Below are 18,922 nucleotides of genomic sequence, written 5' to 3'. Positions count from 1 at the left end.
GTTGCTTCACTTATCTTTGGAGTGCTCAATGCAAGAATTTTGCAGAGCAAAATACAAATGTAAGAAGGAAAGTGTTACTAGTTACTCGAGTTTCACGCTCAAGGCGATCATCAGACTGATCGTTGTCTACGAGAAGATGTCATATATAAGTGTTCAAATTTAGGAACGGTTGTAGCGACGCTTCCGGTGATTGGTTGTCGTGAAAAACTTGTTTTCATGGCGGCATTTCGTTACCAGCTCAGATTTCTTGTTCAAGAGAAAGGCGTTTTTTGCGCTCAAGATGCAAAGTTTTTCAGATAAACACAGGTTGCAGCGAGAAGGGTTGCCTTTGTATGCTTTTGCTCTTTTTATGATGCGCCAGTTGATTGCGTAGTCGATGTTTTTGTCCTTTAAGTCCCAGATGTGCTTGGAAAGTACAGTGTCATGTGAGTGTTTTTTGTCATTGAAAGAAAGCTTGTGGTTGTTGTACCGTGTTTTGAATTCGTTTTCCGTCATGCCAATGTAGGATCTTGAGTTACCGACATCTTCTCGTAGACAACGATCAGTCTGATGATCGCCTTGAGCGTGAAACTCGAGTAACTAGTAATACTTTCCTTCTTACATTTGTATTTTGCTCTGCAAAATTCTTGCATTGAGCACTCCAAAGATAAGCGAAGCAACTTCATCTTAGTCTATTCGTTTACTTCTGCTCCTGCGAAGTAGAGCACTCTATGTTTTGCGAGTCTAAACAAAGATGGAAAAACTACAATTTGATTACTCTATGAAGAACATCCCAATTCCTCCAAAGATCAACTACAAGACGAGTCTACTCGAGAAGGTAGAAAGTGTCATAAAAAGAATGAGATGGAAAGCGCTCTTCTTCCTTAATCCAAAAGCTGACCAGACACAAACCAACAAATTCAACCTAAAATCAAGAAAATGCCCGCCGCCAATTGATGAGTTAAAGCAATTCGAGGACGACATGTTTCAACTGGTGGAAAACGTTTCATTCAAACAAGTGAAAAATGCATTCCAGGACAAGCTGAGGCGTGACGTAAAGAGTATCAACTCGTCTAAGAAAGTCCTTGTGTTTGCTGATAAAACAAGAAACCTGTACGAGATGGACAGGGACCAATATGAAAAGCTGTTAAGAGAAAACGTCACAAAAACGTACCGTAAAGCAGACGAAAAAACCGAGGAACACATCGGCCATGAGCTACAAAATATCACCAACAAGCTTGAGGTATCTGACAGAGTTGAGAAGATGGCACAGAGGCAAGCATTCATCTCCCTTAAGGATCACAAAGAGAACTTCCAAAACAACCCTAAGTGCAGACTAATTAACCCCGCAAAAAACAACCTTGGGCTGATAAGCAAACAAATCTTGGATAGGATCAACAACAACATTAGATCCAAAACTAAACTGAACCAGTGGAAAAACACAAAATCTGTGATTGATTGGTTTTCAAACATCGGAGAAAAGCACAGGCATTCATTTCTGGTTTTTGACATTGTGGATTTTTACCCATCCATACAACCGTCTCAGAGCAGGATATTGAAATCATCATGCACTCAAGGAAAACCCTCCTCTTTGATAAAAACGAACCCTGGGTCAAGAGAGGGGATTCCCCTATGTTCGATGTAGCCATGGGTTGCTATGACGGAGCCGAGGTTTGCGAGCTGGTTGGTCTGTACATCCTACACACATTATCATCGAAATTCCCGGAAGGGGACATTGGCTTGTACAGAGACGACGGCCTGGCGGTCTTTAAGAATATGAACGCAAGAGCGGGCGACAAAGCAAGAAAAGCCTTTTCTAAGGTCATCGGAGACCTTGGATTGAAAATAACAGTGCAAGGCAACCTCAAGGTGGTGAATTATCTCGATGTCACGCTAAACCTAACAACTGGAAGGTATTTCCCATACAGAAAACGCGACAACGATCCACTGTACATCAACGCCAGATCCAATCACCCTCCTTCTATAATTAGGCAAATTCCAACATCCATAGGCACTAGAGTATCGAGTTTGTCTTGCGACCAAGACGAGTTCGATAAATCCTCGCAATTGTACAACAATGCCCTGAAATCCAGCGGGTACAAAGAACGAATCCACATGACGTTGAAAATCAAAATCAAAATCAAAATCAAAACCAAGGAAGAGCAAAATCCAGAAACAGGTCAAGAAAAATCATATGGTTTAACCCACCATACAGCCAGAATGTTCGAACCAACATCGCTAAATCATTCCTTTGCCTGATGAACAAGCATTTCCCAAAGCCACACAAGCTCCACAAAATATTCAATAGAAACAACCTCAAGGTCAGCTACAGCTGCACCACAAACATGGCTAATACGATAAAAAGCTACAATCAAAAGATCCTGAATGAGTGCAACTAGACCTCCTGTGAGAAGAAATGCAATTGTAGAAACAAAAACCTTTGCCCTCTTGACGGTGCGTGCCTAACCAGCAATATTATCTACCAAGCTACTGTCACAACAACTTCCGGTAACTCAAGATCCTACATTGGCATGACGGAAAACGAATTCAAAACACGGTACAACAACCACAAGCTTTCTTTCAATGACAAAAAACACTCACATGACACTGTACTTTCCAAGCACATCTGGGACTTAAAGGACAAAAACATCGACTACGCAATCAACTGGCGCATCATAAAAAGAGCAAAAGCATACAAAGGCAACCCTTCTCGCTGCAACCTGTGTTTATCTGAAAAACTTTGCATCTTGAGCGCAAAAAACGCCTTTCTCTTGAACAAGAAATCTGAGCTGGTAACGAAATGCCGCCATGAAAACAAGTTTTTCACGACAACCAATCACCGGAAGCGTCGCTACAACCGTTCCTAAATTTGAACACTTATATATGACATCTTCTCGTAGACAACGATCAGTCTGATGATCGCCTTGAGCGTGAAACTCGAGTAACTAGTAGCACTTTCCTTCTTACATTTGATTATATATATATATATATATATATATAGAGAGGACAGTTAAGTAGATCCCTTGAGCCAACAACGTATCACCCCCAGGAGGATCGCAAATGGATTCACAGTCCAAGTTGAGGAGAAATTGAGAGAAAGTTACAGGAAACTCAACACTGGACAACTTCTGGGGAAAACTGTAATTGCCCTGAGCGGGATTTGAACCCACGTTCCCCAGTGTTGAGTTTCCTGTAACTTTCTCTCAATTTCTCCTCAAATTGGACTTTGAATGCATTTGCGATCCTCCTGGGGGTGATACGTTGTTGGCTCAAGGGATCTACTTAACTGACTCTTTAAATTAATTACCCTTGTCCGCCTGTGAATCACTTGTTGATCCAGCGTTATCACCTAGAAAAACTGGCCCTTAGGGAGTCCCACGGAAATGCCACACATTAAATGATTAATCAGCCATGTTGCCAGCATGGTTGTCCTGATAGTGTAGTGGTCATCACACCCGACTAGTGATCAGGGGGACGTGGGTTCAAATCCCGCTCAGGGCAATTACAGTTTTCCCCAGAAGTTGTCCAGTGTTGAGTTTCCTGTAACTCTCTCTCTCTCTCTCTCTCTCTGAAGATTGAAAGTAGGGCAATTTTGTACCATCTTTTTCTCTCGTTGCAATCTTGCATAGTATAAACAATACAATCGTTTCTTTTCGATGGAATCATACAAGGATCGTTTATGTATTACTTGATAGGCTTTGGCTTCGCCCCATTATAATGTCATTTTTTTACGATTTTTTAATTGTTCGGAGCGTTACATAAGTTCCCTACGCCGTGGAAACTGGTTTTATTTCCATCATAACCTTGTTTTTGCGTGGTTAATGAGATATCCCAGCCATGGAGCATGTTCAGAGCGTTCACTCAACTTCCACACCTTCGTATCTCTCGAGAAAATCGTGGCCAAAAAAATGTTGTGAGTTCGTATACTTCGTGCTGGATGTGGGTTCATTTTTCAAGCTAGTCAAAATCACTACCGAACAATTTTCGGCTCTAAAGCTTATATTTCTAAAAACAGGGTATTTTTTATTCCAAAAACACTTTGTACATGTATTATAAGTATCCCGCATTTTGTTGAATCAACAGAAGTCGCAAGAAATCGACAAAAACCTTTTTTACGTTATTGTTTTTCTTCATGCACCCCTGTCTGTGGGCCAAGTTACATAAGTGCCCTTTTTGGAGAACAAATTTCTAAGCAAATAATCTGATGTTTCTTTTCAAACATCTTAGACAGTGAACAACAAAAAGAATAAAGCAGTAAAATGACTTCAATTCCACGATACTTACAAAAGACGTCAAACGTCCCTACAGTGAATTTCTATCTGACTTTATTGCAAGCTAATTAGGGCACTTTTGTAACGGTCGCAAGATCAACTGCGGCAAGGATCTTTCTCTTTACTGGCCAGTATCAAGGACAAAAGTGGAAGATGGTGGGTAACTATGGAAGAAGCAGGATCAGAAACTGGGCTTGTCTTAGTTTCTTTATTTATTACTTGGGGACAAAAATACATATTTTCCTCCCTAAGGCAACTGTCGACTTGGTGTATGGGTTCCTTTTTTGCGTTGATTTGCTTTACCAAAATTCAACGATGTTTACTCGGGTCGTTGAAGTGGTCGTTCATTAAAAAAATGGTTATTAAGAAGAAGTATGAAGAATTTGTCTGCAATGTGCAAACGCGGGGACAGTTCATGATTCACACATGACATGGTCTTTTGAGGCGTGCTTCGGACTGTGTTAAAGCCAGACTGAGAGTAAAATTGAAAGGTAAGTCCTTCATTTACTTAGTTTTTTTTCAGTTATATAAGGTCCCCTTATACATGAAAGCCGTCACAATAGCTAATGGTAATATTAATACGTGATGATATGAAACCTAAAATCTAAAGCAGTTAACGATTTACACCCATCAATATTGACAATCTCACGCTCCTGTGCTTGCTCGATTTTATTTCAGCGAATCTTGTCTTAAAAGCACCACCTTAAAGCAAACTAAGGCTACAGTGACTCTTTTCCAGATCTATAGTTTTCTAATGCCGAAACATATTAGATGTTGAAAAGGACGAGCATGCTCATTCTCTTGTTCAGGGTTGTAATGTTGCTTTTTGTAGGGTATTCAAGATGGAACAAATGCACATGTATTTTAAGCCAGCCAGGAAATCGCAAAATGACTTTAAGGACCTCTTTAAGGCACTACTTTTAACAGCTACTTTATTTATTTTTTAATCATTACATGACAACTGTTTTGTCATGTCAAATAATTGTAGCTCTTACAGTTTAAGTGCCCCTGTGACCAAAAAATCAATTCATATTTTTCTTTGGATTTCAAAACTCTGTTTACAAAACACTAAGTGACCCACGTTTTAAGCCTTGATTTCAAAAAGACACCTCTTTATTTTAACTGTAATTTTCCTATTTAATGGTCCTCCATTACTAACATTATGTTCTTGAGAGAGCTCAATCGACGAGAAAATGACATCAAAGGCTCACTAGTTTAAGAATGCAATACGTGTGTACGCCGCAGAATTAATATGAAGCACGGGGGTTTTGGGCTTTCAGACTTTTAAACTTACACACTGAAATCTTAAGCTAGTGAGCCTCTGGCGTCACTTTTCCCTGGATCCAACCGTCTGAGGTTCAATCGGTCAGTTTTGGACGTGAGTAATGGTGGACCGTGAAATCCAAAACTTACACTCAAAGTAAACGGCCTTTGGATAAAAATCAAAGCTCAAAATTTTGCCAGTCAGGTGTTAAGCAAACACACTTTCAAAATCTGAAGGAAAAAAGGAAGTGGTTTTTTTGATCACAGGGGCACTTTAAGGGGCATGTGCTAAGGAGTAGGGAAATATAAAGAAGAATCTTGTAAATCAACCTCCACTGATAAGAAAATTATTGGTGGAAAAAGTGCAATTTGCTTTCAATTTTATCCAAATTATGTGATTTTGATGAATGGAGGATTATGCAATCAGATGGGAGCGCTGAATCACATAACATTAGAACTTGAGTGTGAGTACACCTTTCTGATTGTTCTCAATGGTTTTTTGTACAGTGGAACTCTATTTACCCTCAACTGGGGTTTTATTTCAAAGAAATCAGCCCAAAAAATGTTTTATGGTAGAATTTTAAAATTTTATTGAACCCACATTAAGTCACATTGCACTTAAGAAATTTAACCTACAATACTAGACATATTTACCGGGTAGTTGGAGCACTTAGCGAATGGTCCAGAATCACCGTGTTACAAGATCGTAGCTTGTACCACATTCCCCTCCCCCCAATTCAATGTTGTCATACCATTGTCCTCGAAACTTGTACCTTTAAAAACTCTATTATTAAATTTTGCAGGGTTTCAATGATGGAGAAAGAATTACGTTTACAAATACAAGTGACCAAATCGAATCTAGCAAAGGCATTAATGACTCGAAGAAAAGACCAAATTGAGAAGGTGAGTATTGCAGGTGTACACGTCTTTGTGTTAGCAACAGTTAGTTCCCCCCCCCCCCTTCCCTCCCCCAAGACAACTAGAAAGTAGAAAGTAATGTCCATAAATGTGTAGGTTCTTGCCACACCCATGGGTGCTAAACAAAATTAATGTAAGATCATGAAGTCATTCCTGGTACAAAGGAAGCATCCTGTTTTCTTGGTCTATGTTAGTGTTAAGAAGGTTATCCTGCTTTCATCAAGAAACCAGAGGCAGTGTGCAGCACAGTTAGGGCAGTTGTCCTATGTTGGAATCCAACTCTGATCACTGGCTGGCCCACACCTGTAGCCAACTGGTCTGCCTCCAGCTAACTGGGATTCTTAAGTTTGTTATGTTCAAGTTCTACAATTTGTTACATTGACCCTAAAAAGACCCCAAAGGGGAGAGGTTAATGAAGCAGTTTCACCTTATTCTATGGCTCCTTATTGGCAGAGTCTTGTTTCCCAAAAGACTGGGACAGTTTTGATTCATTCGAGAGTTCTAAACATCCTCACAAACCAATAAATTAATTATATTTTCACAATGGCCAATTATGTAATGACAGAGTGTGCTAAAGCAAATGAAATTTGAACAGATCCAAAGGGTTTTTTTGTTCTTAAACCAAAACCTGAGAAGTTCTTCAAGCCTGAAGTAAACAGTGAAAGGAAACCGTCAGCGTGATCAGTATATAGGAAAATACACACAAGCAAGTCAGCATTAGTGTTGTCTCTTCCTGTTATCGGTTGAGAAAGTGTACGAGTTTTGTTGGCAAATCACGAAGGAGATTGTAAATGCAAAAACCAAAGTAATCACACTGTTACTCTTGATAATCAGTGGAAAGCCAAGTCTGTTAGTACACCAATGCTCAATCAGAAAGCACTTGTTTGACTGGGTCATTTATTAGGACATTGTTGGGATCTGAATGACTAATATATACCTTCTCTGATGACATGGTTACCTGCTATTTCAAATCACCTGGCATACCTTCAGGTTTCTTTTTTTTTAATAGGGCAGAGAAATACAGTGAAACTATAACATTTTTTGCTTTTTGCTGTTTTTCGATGGAATTCTCGATACACCCAATTTGTGTGAATAGACCACTGAGTCAATTATCGTCGTGGTCAAGTTCAAATTGTAAGCCCTCATAGTGGTGGAGAGGTCACAACAATACAAACACATGCTAAAAATTTATACACAATGCACAGACGGTACAGTGTGTATCACTTTTTTAAACTGAAATGACGAGTGATTTTGGGGTTATTTAATAGTAATACCTGAAGCAGCAGTTAACCTACAATCTAACACTTCGCTTGAACAGCAAGTGAAGCGCATCAAAGCTATTAATAACATACCCCTCCTCCTACCTCCAATAAATGCCGCATTTACTAGTTGTTTTTGCACTCCAACCCATAAACATCAACATTGAAGGGGGAGAGGGGGCAAATCGCCGTCTGTGTTACAACATTTGTGACCAAGACTGTATTTATCAGGAATAATTGGAAAGTTAAACGAGACTTACATGTAAGTTGAAGTTTGAATTCTATCTCATAAAGAGTAGTAACCGAAGAACGAACCTAGTCTGCCGGGAGTGACGTCAATCAATCACAGGGAGGGAGAGGTGGGCATGTCTGACACCTTCGGTTACTACTCTTTATGAGATAGTATTCATGTCAAACTTCAACTTACTGGGAAGTCTCGTTTAACTTTCCAATTCTATCTCATAAACCGTAACCTCCGGTACTGATATGAAGCCTTCAAAGCTTGTGAGGACACTATGAGGAGCCCAAAACACCAAACATACTCCAAGTTTACAATGTCGTAATATATCCATTTTATTCTACAAATTACGTCTAAACTACCAAGTACTTCTAAACAAGCAATGAACAAAGTTAAGTTATAGCTCCAAACGCTGCTAACAGTGTTAGCATTGCTAAAATGAGTACCCAGAAACACACACACACACTGTCATCTTGAAACTTTTCCAGGTAACTATCGCTTATATTATGTCGTAGCAAAATATTGTTGCTAACGCTAATAACGTGGCTAGTATTAACGAGAGTTCCTTTTAACGCAAGTGCGAGTCTCCCAAATTGCAGCCCTTGCTGCACATCTTAAATACCATAAAATCTATTTGAGGGTGGCTTACTCCCAAAGGCACCGTTCAAGAAACGATGAACAACTGGATGTTGGCCAACTAAGGTATTCTCATCGCTAATCACACGAGAGAAAGCTGATGTATCAGTGATCAGTGCCGAATGACATAGAGGGGAACTCGGTATAGGGAAGTTATCTGTTTACAAACAGTACTCTTGTTATTCAAATGTGCCAATCACAGGAACAAAAGAGCCTTTGTTTCGACCGCCAACGAGGCTCTGGTTGGCACATTAATGACCATAAGTGACGCGAAAGATATCTTCCCTATATGAGAATTCTAAAAACAAGGGCTAGATCCGGGGAGCGTGGAGGGAACTCCCTCTACCTACAGAATACAGCCCATTTCAAAGGATAAATGCTGTAGTGTCTCTGAGTAGGACGACACCTCGGGAACGTACTCAGAAAAGCGTCACCTGAGACAGCGGAAAAAAAAGCTAAATTTATGAAAACACGAAGCGATTAAAAACACGTCAACTCCCTTCAAGCAGTTACGGTTCTATGATTGTGACGTCACTCCCGGCAGACTAGGTTCGTTCTTCATGTCAGTACCGGAGGTTACGGTTTATGAGATAGAACTGTTTTCAGCGTCGTAAGTGATGTGACAATAGACCTTTTCGGCTTGTACATTTTGTTTTCCCAATACAGATCACGTGATAATACTCAGGAGGCTTGGTCCTTTGTTTTGTTCATTAAAAAGAGTGCATGCAGGCATATTCATGCTTGCATGCCCTCATTTTAATGAGCGAAACAAAAGACCAAACCTCCTGAGTATTATCACATGATCTGTATTGGGAAAACAAAATGTACAAGCCGAAAAGGTCTATTGCTGAACTTATCGTGGTAGGGTTATGAGCAATGTTAGCTGTCGCAAAATAGAATTTTGGGGATAGGATTAACGGTTTTGGAGTAAACTATAAAGTACGTAGACTCATTTGGTGAAATACAGATGTTTCCGTGTTTTCTGCTGTGTTTTTGTGTTCGTGTTTGCACAGGCAATTAAAGAAAATCGACCTTAGTGATACTTTGAGAGACTGATGTGTTTATTAGAAAATAATCACCACAAAGTGAAAGTAGGTCATTAGCTGTATAGGAAGGTTTGAAAAGGTTCCAAAGTCAAGTTGTATATCCTGATAGCTACTTATAAATAAGGCTACCAGTTAAAATAATAGAGGAAAACTGCGGTAACGGGCGCAGTTGGTGTGGTAGGTGAAAGAGCTGTGCGACTTGGAACATTGAATTCCCGTCAAGCGCGATTCGCGTATTTTATAACAGATTAGTCCAAATTTAATTGAAAAAAAGAAGTGGAAAATACCGCATCTTGCATTTGAAAGGGCCATCGAATTAAGGCAAAACGTTTCTTTTAAGCCCTCGTACATATATTTATAACTCATTTCGGAACCCGGCCAGTACACCTTCGCAGGGTGGGTACAAAAGCGGCGGAAGTCTTATTTCTAAATTATTTCAGATGGACAGCAAATATCATGTTATGACTTGGTTTGCTGTTACTATTGGAAGGCTATGAGGTTCACCTACGAGCACCCAAGACCATTACATATGCGAGTTTTCTTTAAAGGGGATACGCCTATGATACGCCTATCTTTTGTACCGCTGAGGGGGAACTTTCCTGTGTCTTTGCAGGCGTAGTGGATGAAAGAGACTGGAATGATGCGCGTTCGTTTTGCGATTGTTTGTTTTCCTGAACCAGTCTATCCCCAGTCCTAAACTCTACTCCTATTTTGGTTACACGAGATTGTGGTGTACCGTTGACGGATCACCATCCTTTTCATCCTAATTTTGGCGTTGTGTTTTGAAAAAACTAGGAAGTTTAATTGTTCTAAACTAGCATTAATTAGTATGTATAAGCACAATTAGTAGAAATCACAACAGAGCCTTTCTTAGGCTTATTTGCATTGGTAGCCATGGTGATCCGTTCATTGCTAAATAATTTCAGTCTACTGTACTTAATTTACTGACAACGGATCACTATGGTGTACCGTTGAGATTTTGAAGAAAAAAAAAGGTCAGTGGCTTGAAAATCTCGCTATTGCTTTTTTTTTTTTATATTTATTTTAACGAACACATTAAAACCCTACGTACATTAAAACAGCTGCGAAGAGATAACATACATATAACATACATAGGTTCCTAGCACTCCTCTTACGTTACAATAATTTATATAATGTAATTGGCTAGGTTTCCAACTGTACTAAGACTGTCAATTTTTGAGAGGTTTAGGTTTTTTCTTTTCGTCATATTCTAGATCACAAAAATATTGTAAGAAAAGAGGAAAATTGTTTATACTTGGTATTATTTCCTTCATTTTACACGTCCATATAAAATATATAGCAACAAGAAAGTAGAGAGTGGGAGAAGACATATATTTTTAGTCCTAATACTAAGTCTATGGAATAATTCTTTTCTTTTATTGTTACTTGATTCCTTGTGAGTAGGTCTTGAAATCTTCCCCAGAAAGAAAAAGTCTCTATGCATTGCCAGAATAAGTGAGCTAAGGATTCTTTACCATTCTTACAAAAAGTGCAAATGCCATCATTTTTGAGCCCAATTTTGTGTAGTCGTTTGTTGCTAATCGTCTATGAAGAAGTTTAAACTGGAAGACAATTAGTTTGGAGGCTTTTGTACAACAGAAAGGGGTTTCATAAACCGCATTCCAGTTTATCGACTGAGGGAATTCCAGGTTGCAATCTGCGATCCATTTGCTTTGGCTTCCGCTGGGGCTAGTCTGCTTTAAACTGATGAGTTTGTTATACACAAGTTTATTTGGCTTACTGGCTTAAAAGAATTTAACGGCAAAAGTGTCATCTTCATTGATATCTGATAGAATGTCATTTCCACGTAAGAGTTTTCTTTGGGTTCTTAAAGTGCCCCTGTGACCAAAAAATCAATTCATATTTGTCTCTGGATTTCAAAACTATGTTAACAAAACACTAAGTGACCCACGTTTTAAGCCTTGATCTCAAAAAGACACCTCTTTATTTTAACTGTAATTTTCCTATTTAATGGTCCTCCATTACTAACATTATGTTCTTGAAAGAGCTGGATCGAGGAGAAAATGACGTCAAAGGTTCACTAGTTTAAGAATGCAATACGTGTGTACGCCACAGAATTGGGGGTTTTCCTTTATGTAATGGAATATACCAGTAAATTACTTTCTCTTTGCAGAACTATAATTTCAATACATATTGAAAGGCAAAACAATAACTGATTAAGTAAAAAAAGAACAAAGACAAATCGTTTAAATAGTACTTGCAACCTTATGATGAAACCCTTTTTTGTACATACTCCACCGGTGTTAGAGTGTACTTACACACCAAAAAGAATGAAGGTGCCTTCTCAGTGTGTTACTTAGCTTGAACTTACGCCCTCTTTTTGAGGATCTTTCTAAACACGCGGGACTGTTCCTATTTCCTTTGTAAATTCTTTCAACAGTTGCTGTTGAAATAAAACGAAAATCAGCAAGTTTACGATCGGAAAGTCCGTCAATTTAACGTGGCTTCAGTAAAAAGCTCTTGGCCGTGTGACGTTTAATATCGAAACAGGGTTCAATTAAAGGCCATTACGCTTGTGCAATTTTTCGCTCGTAAATCTAAAAGTTTTTTCATTCCTTTTTACCAACAAGTCGACTCTTTCTACCAATTTTAAAAGTAACTAAACATGTTTCGACGTATCTTAATTGCGAGAGTCTCATGAAAACAACCGTTACAGAATACAGTATTAATGGCGCTTTTTGTTATCTGAATTGCGTCGTTCAACACCCAGACAATCTCAGCCATAAATAGTTGTAACACTTCGCTTGAACAGCAAGTGAAGCGCATCAAAGCTATTAATAACATACCCCTCCTCCTCCCTCCAATAAATGCTGCATTTACCAGTTGGTTTTTGCACTCCAACCCATAAACATCAACATTGAAGGGGGAGAGGAGGCAAATCGCCGTCTGTGTTACAACATTTGTGACCGAGACTGTAGCAACCTTTGTGGCTTTCATAATTGGTGCTGATGGAAAAATCCACCTTACAAGAAGGGGTTTCTTTCACTAACTAAAACATTCACTAATTAGCAGGTAGCCGGGGGGAACACTGTGTTTGTGGATGGTGAATTGAGAGAATTGCAAAGCAATCTCCTTATCTCAAGTTGGGGTTAAGAACTATTTCAACTCGGCAGTTTTGCTCTTCCTTTCATGAAAGATGCAGTTAAGGATATGGGTGCTTCAGGACTGCATAATTACAGTTAAACATCTGTAACAGTAACAGGCAATTTGGCAATAATCATAAGCAATGCTGTACTTATTTAGAATAATATGCTTTTAAATCTGCTTTGGGTAAGTGAGTATATACGTACAGTAAACTCAGAGCCCACATTACTGTTAACGTTCTTTGTTTCTTACTGGCATTGCAGCACAGGCATGAGCTAGAGGAACTCTATTCTGCTAGGAATGCACTTGACCACAAGGAGCAAGAGGTAATGGAGGGTGGATCTCCAGATGACGACAGTTTTGAAAAGAGCAGCTCAGCGGGTAGTGAGTTTGACTATTCCAGTGATGGTTGGACTACATCAGACAGCAAAGAAAGTGAATCAGATGAACATGAAGAACAGAATAAGAAATGTAAAGTAAAGTCAAAAGAGAAAGAGAAAGGTGAGGAAGTTGAGAAAAAGGCTTCCAAAACCTCTAGCAAGACAAAGCGGGAGAAAATTCAAAGACGACCACGACCATGTCCGTTGAAGGGCTGTAACTCTAAAGTCATACACCTTCCGCGACATCTGCGTGAAGTGCACAAGTGGACACGAGAAAGAGCAATGAAAGCCAACTCAAGGTATGGACTAAGAGAGAGCTTCCAGACGACGCAAATGAAGTCTGAAACAAGGCAGACAAAATACAAAGATTACCACCGTCATAGACCATGCCCCATCCCTGGATGTACGTCGGTAGTTAAGCGTTTGTCAATGCACTTACAACAGGTCCACAAAAATATCAAGAAAGGGTCTACCAAGTACAAGGATGTCCTAAAAGAAGCCCGTTCATTTAAGACTTGGCGTCCGTCAAGCCATGATGACACCAGCCTTGCAAGACCAAATGAGATGCAAGATGGTCCAGAAGAAATGGTTAATTGCACGAGTGCAGCGAAGGATGAAAAATCCAAAATGCACTGGACTGAGGAAGTATCAGATCAAGATTCTGAGGAATATCCACTGGCAGAGTCACTTGTTTATGGCGTTGCTGACATTTCAGAATTGCAGGGGAATGACAACGAAAACATGATAATGAAAAACGCAGAGAAGGACACGGAAAACGTGAGTGTAGAATCAGACAGTAACGTTTTCAGCTCTTTTTGTCGCTGGTTACAGACGGCAGATGGTGGGCGGAAGGACCAAAAACTGTCAAAGCAGCATGCCTCTCAATTGTACAGGATTCTATGTACAATTGACCCGAACAAAGAGTTAAATTCTTTGTTTGACAAGGATCTCATACGTGATAAGTTTTTGAAGGAACATGCAGAACAGAAATACACGGCAGACACAATCAAAGCCTATCTTTTGAGTCTGCGTCATTTCTGCTCGTACATCATAGCGGAAGAACCAAACAGTATCAAAGTAGATTCTGCCCTTGTACACCAAATAGAAGAGAAGGCTAGACTGTGGACCTCATCCTACAAGAAGGACAGCAATCGCAGGCATTTGCAAAAGATGAATGAAGACCTTGCCAATTTAATAACTCCTGAAATGGTTACTAAGTATGAACGCAGTGAATCAGCCCGAAGTGCAGTTTCGTATATCGGACAACTAAGTGGAGCTCATTCTCTGGAGGTCAACCAAGCGATATACACACTTATTAGAGATTTTGTCCTCTTAGAAATAACTTTTGCCAACGCTCATCGATCTGGTGTCCTTGCTAATATGACACTTTCCGAATTCAAAAAAGTGAAGAGAGCTGATAAGAGTTTCGTTATCAGTGTCGCAAATCACAAGACCGCTGATACCCACGGCCCTGCCCGCGTGGTTCTTCCACCAGCCCTGTTTTCCTACCTCACAGTTTATGTCAATGAAGTAAGGAGTCAAGTGGAAAGTTCTTCTAGTGACAAGAACAGTGACAAGGCTGTCGTGTTTTTGTCATGGAGGGGACTTAAACTCGAATCTGGACAGATATCGACGGCCATTAACGCAACATGGCGCAAGGGAGGAATGGAGGGACACATTTCTTCGACTTTGTTCCGGAAATCAGCCGTCACTACTGTCCATGCAAACCACAAAGAAATGAGGGGGGACTTGGCTGACCTAATGGCACACAAAGAGACAACTGCAAAAAAATTCTATCGCCTCCGCGAAAAGCAGGATGCATGCCTTCAGGCGGCCACTCAACTTACGTCCATTATGAGATCATCAGCAGAGACTCAAAAGGCACAATGTAAGTCGAAGGAAGCTTCTGATGGCACCGCAGCAAGTCCTGCATATAACAAGGTCACAGCATCTGTAAGTTCCACGGAGCGAATCTCTTGGAAGGAAGAGGACGTGCGGGCAATTAAAGACCTCTTTGCCAAAGAAATCTTAGAGCAATCTGTAACAATGGCTCTGGTTAAGGATAGAATCATTGGTCATCCCTCACTACAGCATATAGAACCCAAAAAGGTCCTTGACAGAGTGAGAAGTGAATGGCGCAACTGTGGCAAATCCAACAGCGAGAGTCAGAAAATGGCTGACTGTGAACCATACCCTAATTTGCGCACACTGAAGGAACCCCTCTCAGACAAGATGAATCGCTTCTTTTCCACCGACAATCGTAGTGAAAGCATGGAAACTGGAAGCGTAGACATGGTGCCCCCATCAAGTTCGAGCTACACAAGTGGTAAAATCTTTAGCCAAGAGGAACGTAACTTTCTTATGAAGGTGTGCGGTACCATTGTGAGAGCTGGTGTTATTTCCAAACCAGCTGTCAAAGAAATGCTTGTAAAAGAGGAAGAAGGCAGGGAGATTCTTCGAAAGTTCACTCTCGATCAAATTATTAATCGCTTAAAGTATGAACGAAGATTGAACAATCGTCGATCCAAAGCGACCTAGGGGAACTGTAAAGGTTTTTGGCCTAGTAATTACTAGGTTATTTGAAACTCTGAAAGTGTACTTACGCACTAGGTGTGGCAGTTCATGAATTTTGAGAGGTTTCTACCAAAATCTAAACATTCACTTTTTTTATTTCCTCGTTTAACGCTCTCTGAGAGTTTAAAATACAAATGTAGGGTCGTTATTCAGTAATTCAGTAAATACAAGTCAAGCTTCGATTATTTTAGCTTTGACACAAATTTACTTGACTTGAGAAACTTGCAGCTGCAGGAAAAATGTGCAGTTCTCCGCGAACTGACTAAGAGTAAAGTATGGGCTATACAGGTATGGAGCACGAGCCTTTTGTGGCGGGCGGAAAATGAATCTCATTGCTACATTTTCCGCTGGCTGAATTGTCAGTTTTAACTCACTCAGCACGCCATTTTTTCTATGTAAGGCAATTGTTAGGGAACTGTAGGATTTTTGATAAACAACCATTTAAAGTTCATTACGAAATGAAGTAAGAGTTATTGTGCTCCATGTAGTGGGGCAAGTTAGAAACGTTTGTGATAGAGCAAGTCCATGTTGATGAGATTGTTAATTATGTTTTACTATCAAAAAGAAAACTTGTTTTTGGTTATTGATATTTGAAGCTGCCTTAGTAATTGTTGCGGTACTTAAAATTCGGGATATTCCGAAATGATTCAAATTTCTTTTGAGCTTCTGTAGTATTTTCTTGTCAGGCGCTTAAGTACTGATTTCAACCAAAGCAATTCTCCTTACAGGGGTGGCTTGAATATTCTATTACATTTGTACTCGCTAGCAACAAAATCAGCTACACTTGCTATTGTACATATTGTAACGGTTTGAAGCTGCCTTAGTAATTGTTGCGGTGGTTGGAATTCGGGATATTCCGAAATGATTCAAATTTCTTGTGAGCTTCTGTAGTATTTTCTTGTTAGGCGCTTAAGTACTGATTTCAACCAAAGCAATTCTCCTTACAGGGGTGGCTTCAATATTCTATTACATTTGTACTCGCTAGCAAAAAAAACAGCTACACTTGCTATTATACATATTGCAACGGTTTTATTATTGAATTGACCCCAGTTTTCTATGCGGGTCTACTATAGTTTGTACTTGAGAAAATTTGTTTAAATGGAATGTGATCTTTACTTTGGTCACCTTTAACACACATATATAATTTTTCTTTAACGCTGTGTTGATGTGAAAAGACAAATTTGAACCTGTCAATTCCTGGAGCTTAATGATTTACATTTAAAGGTTTAGTTGGAAAATTATTTTACGTGTGATATTGGTATTTTTAGATTGAGGTTCAATTTAGGGCAGTTTGACAAAAGCCTTGTAACCTTACCGAATTTTGTTTCATGAATGTGAATTAAGAATTTTACGTAGAGGTCTCTATCATCTAGTGACCCAGGGTTAGAGAGAACTTTGATTCCGGTGTTATTAGTAACCAGTGAAGATATTATCACAAGAATTTTGGCCATCAGTATTCCTATACTCTGTTAATCAAGTTCGGGTTAACATAAGCTTTCAAAAACATTTTCAAAGAGCGAGATGAAAACCTAGTTTTAGTTTTCCCCGGGTGTAACTGTAACCACCTTTTGAACAATTGGGCCCAATGCTTGTTCATTGAATTGTCACGCCCAAAAAAGTATCAGTATCAGTCGATTATCATTGCTATGTCTAAAAGACAAGTGAAGTGAGACCTCAAAACCGGGTTTTCTAGCTTGACATTTGAAGTTAATGAAAAGGCTCTTAATGTAGTAGGATCATGCCCAAATTTTCTCTGAAAGGCAATGAAGGTTTGAAATTCTGAAGAAAATATAGATAACTTTTATTCTACAATGACTTTTGTTCAAAAGAAACAACACAATGAATGTAAAAGCATTTTATTGCGGGGGACCTAAGACGATAACCACAGACCACAACTTAACCATGCATCAGACCGTGTATTTGACCTGACCTTCAGAAGGTTACAAAAGGGCCCCACTCGATGTTACATAAATGCCCTAACGTTACAGAAGTGCCCTATAGGATGTTACATAAATGCCCTAACGTTACAGAAGTGCCCTATGGGATGTTACATATGTGCCCTAACGTTACAGAAGTGCCCTATGGGAGGTTACATAAGTGCCCTAAGGTTACAAAAGTGCCTGATTTCACGTTACATAAGTGCCCTTTAATCTCTCTCTCTCTCTCTCTCTCTCTCTCTCTCTCTCTCTCTCTATATATATATACACCCATTTTCAAAAACGTTGCAATTTCAAAGTATATATGATATATATATGCCTTTTGTTTTCTCATCATAAAGGTGAGACACGAAGCATGTGCGTGTATTTCACGCTTAAGGAACAATACGGGATGGCGCAGTGGTGAGAGCACTCGCCCCCACCTATGTGACCCGGGTTCGATTCCTCGACTCGGCGTCATATGTGGGTTGAGTTTGTTGGTTCTCTACTCTGCACTGAGAGGTTTTCTCCGGGTACTCCGGTTTCCCCTCTCCTCAAAACCAACATTTGACTTGATTTACTTTCATTGTTAATTTCAATTTACAGTGTCCCCAATTAGCGCTCCAGCGCTAGAACGACTAGACACTTAAATAAAGTTCCTTTCCTTTCCTTTTCTAACAAAAATAATATTCAACAATTTATAAGACAAATTCAAAGGAAAAGCCACTTGTGTTTCCTGTACGGAAGCAGTCCTGCTAAATGCCTGCTCCATAAAGCTTTGATCTTCGCTGGCTTTCCATAGAGCTGCATTTTGTAGAGAACAAAACTAAGAGGTCCATAGCGCGCCATTTAAGGATATCAATCTCCCAAGAATAGGAAAGCCAGACGGCATGTTGTTAACAAGAGCACAGCTTCTTGTGCTCATGGAATACGTATTAAACGATCCCACAAGCTGTTTGAGGGAAATGGAACAGTATTTAATTGATTCAACCGGGAGCTCTTTAATCCAAATTTTTTTAAAGGTTCCTTTATTGTTGGGGTCGTTCATCACGCGAACTAATATTTTACGAGGTGTGGTCTGTAAACCCGCCAACAAAACAACCTCGGAACCAACCAAAATTTATGACTCATTTAAGTCATTTAAGCCTGTGAATGCTTGCACCTTGTACACGGGCTTCATGCCAGCAAGGCCGAAAGCGAGAAGAATACACCTTATTCTTATTAGTATTCTTTTGTTTCCAAGTGGCTTTGTTTCCATGACAATTGGCCCTTTTGGCATCGTTCAAAGTTAAATATTCTTTCAATTTTACGTTTGA

At 39.6% G+C, this 18,922-nt stretch overlaps 1 protein-coding gene and 1 non-coding gene across 2 annotated transcripts; both read left to right on the top strand.

Moving 5' to 3' along the window:
* The first annotated feature begins 3,407 nt into the window (after window positions 1-3,407).
* Window positions 3,408-3,480, top strand: Trnat-agu (transfer RNA threonine (anticodon AGU)). Its single transcript has one exon. It is a non-coding gene; the product is annotated as a tRNA-Thr (tRNA).
* A 2,847-nt stretch (window positions 3,481-6,327) lies between these two features.
* On the top strand, window positions 6,328-18,038 carry LOC138054663 (uncharacterized). Its single transcript, XM_068901154.1, has 2 exons — window positions 6,328-6,416; window positions 13,000-18,038. Exons 1-2 carry the CDS (start codon window positions 6,387-6,389, stop codon window positions 15,652-15,654), a joined length of 2,685 nt encoding a protein of 894 aa, XP_068757255.1. The 5' UTR covers window positions 6,328-6,386; the 3' UTR covers window positions 15,655-18,038.
* The last annotated feature ends 884 nt before the right edge of the window (window positions 18,039-18,922 follow it).

This window comes from Montipora capricornis, chromosome 6 (assembly GCF_036669925.1).
Source record: "Montipora capricornis isolate CH-2021 chromosome 6, ASM3666992v2, whole genome shotgun sequence".
NCBI classification, from domain to species: domain Eukaryota; kingdom Metazoa; phylum Cnidaria; class Anthozoa; order Scleractinia; family Acroporidae; genus Montipora; species Montipora capricornis.
The sequence above is the reverse complement of the archived record's forward strand: the minus strand, read 5'-3'. Positions and strand labels throughout refer to the sequence as shown.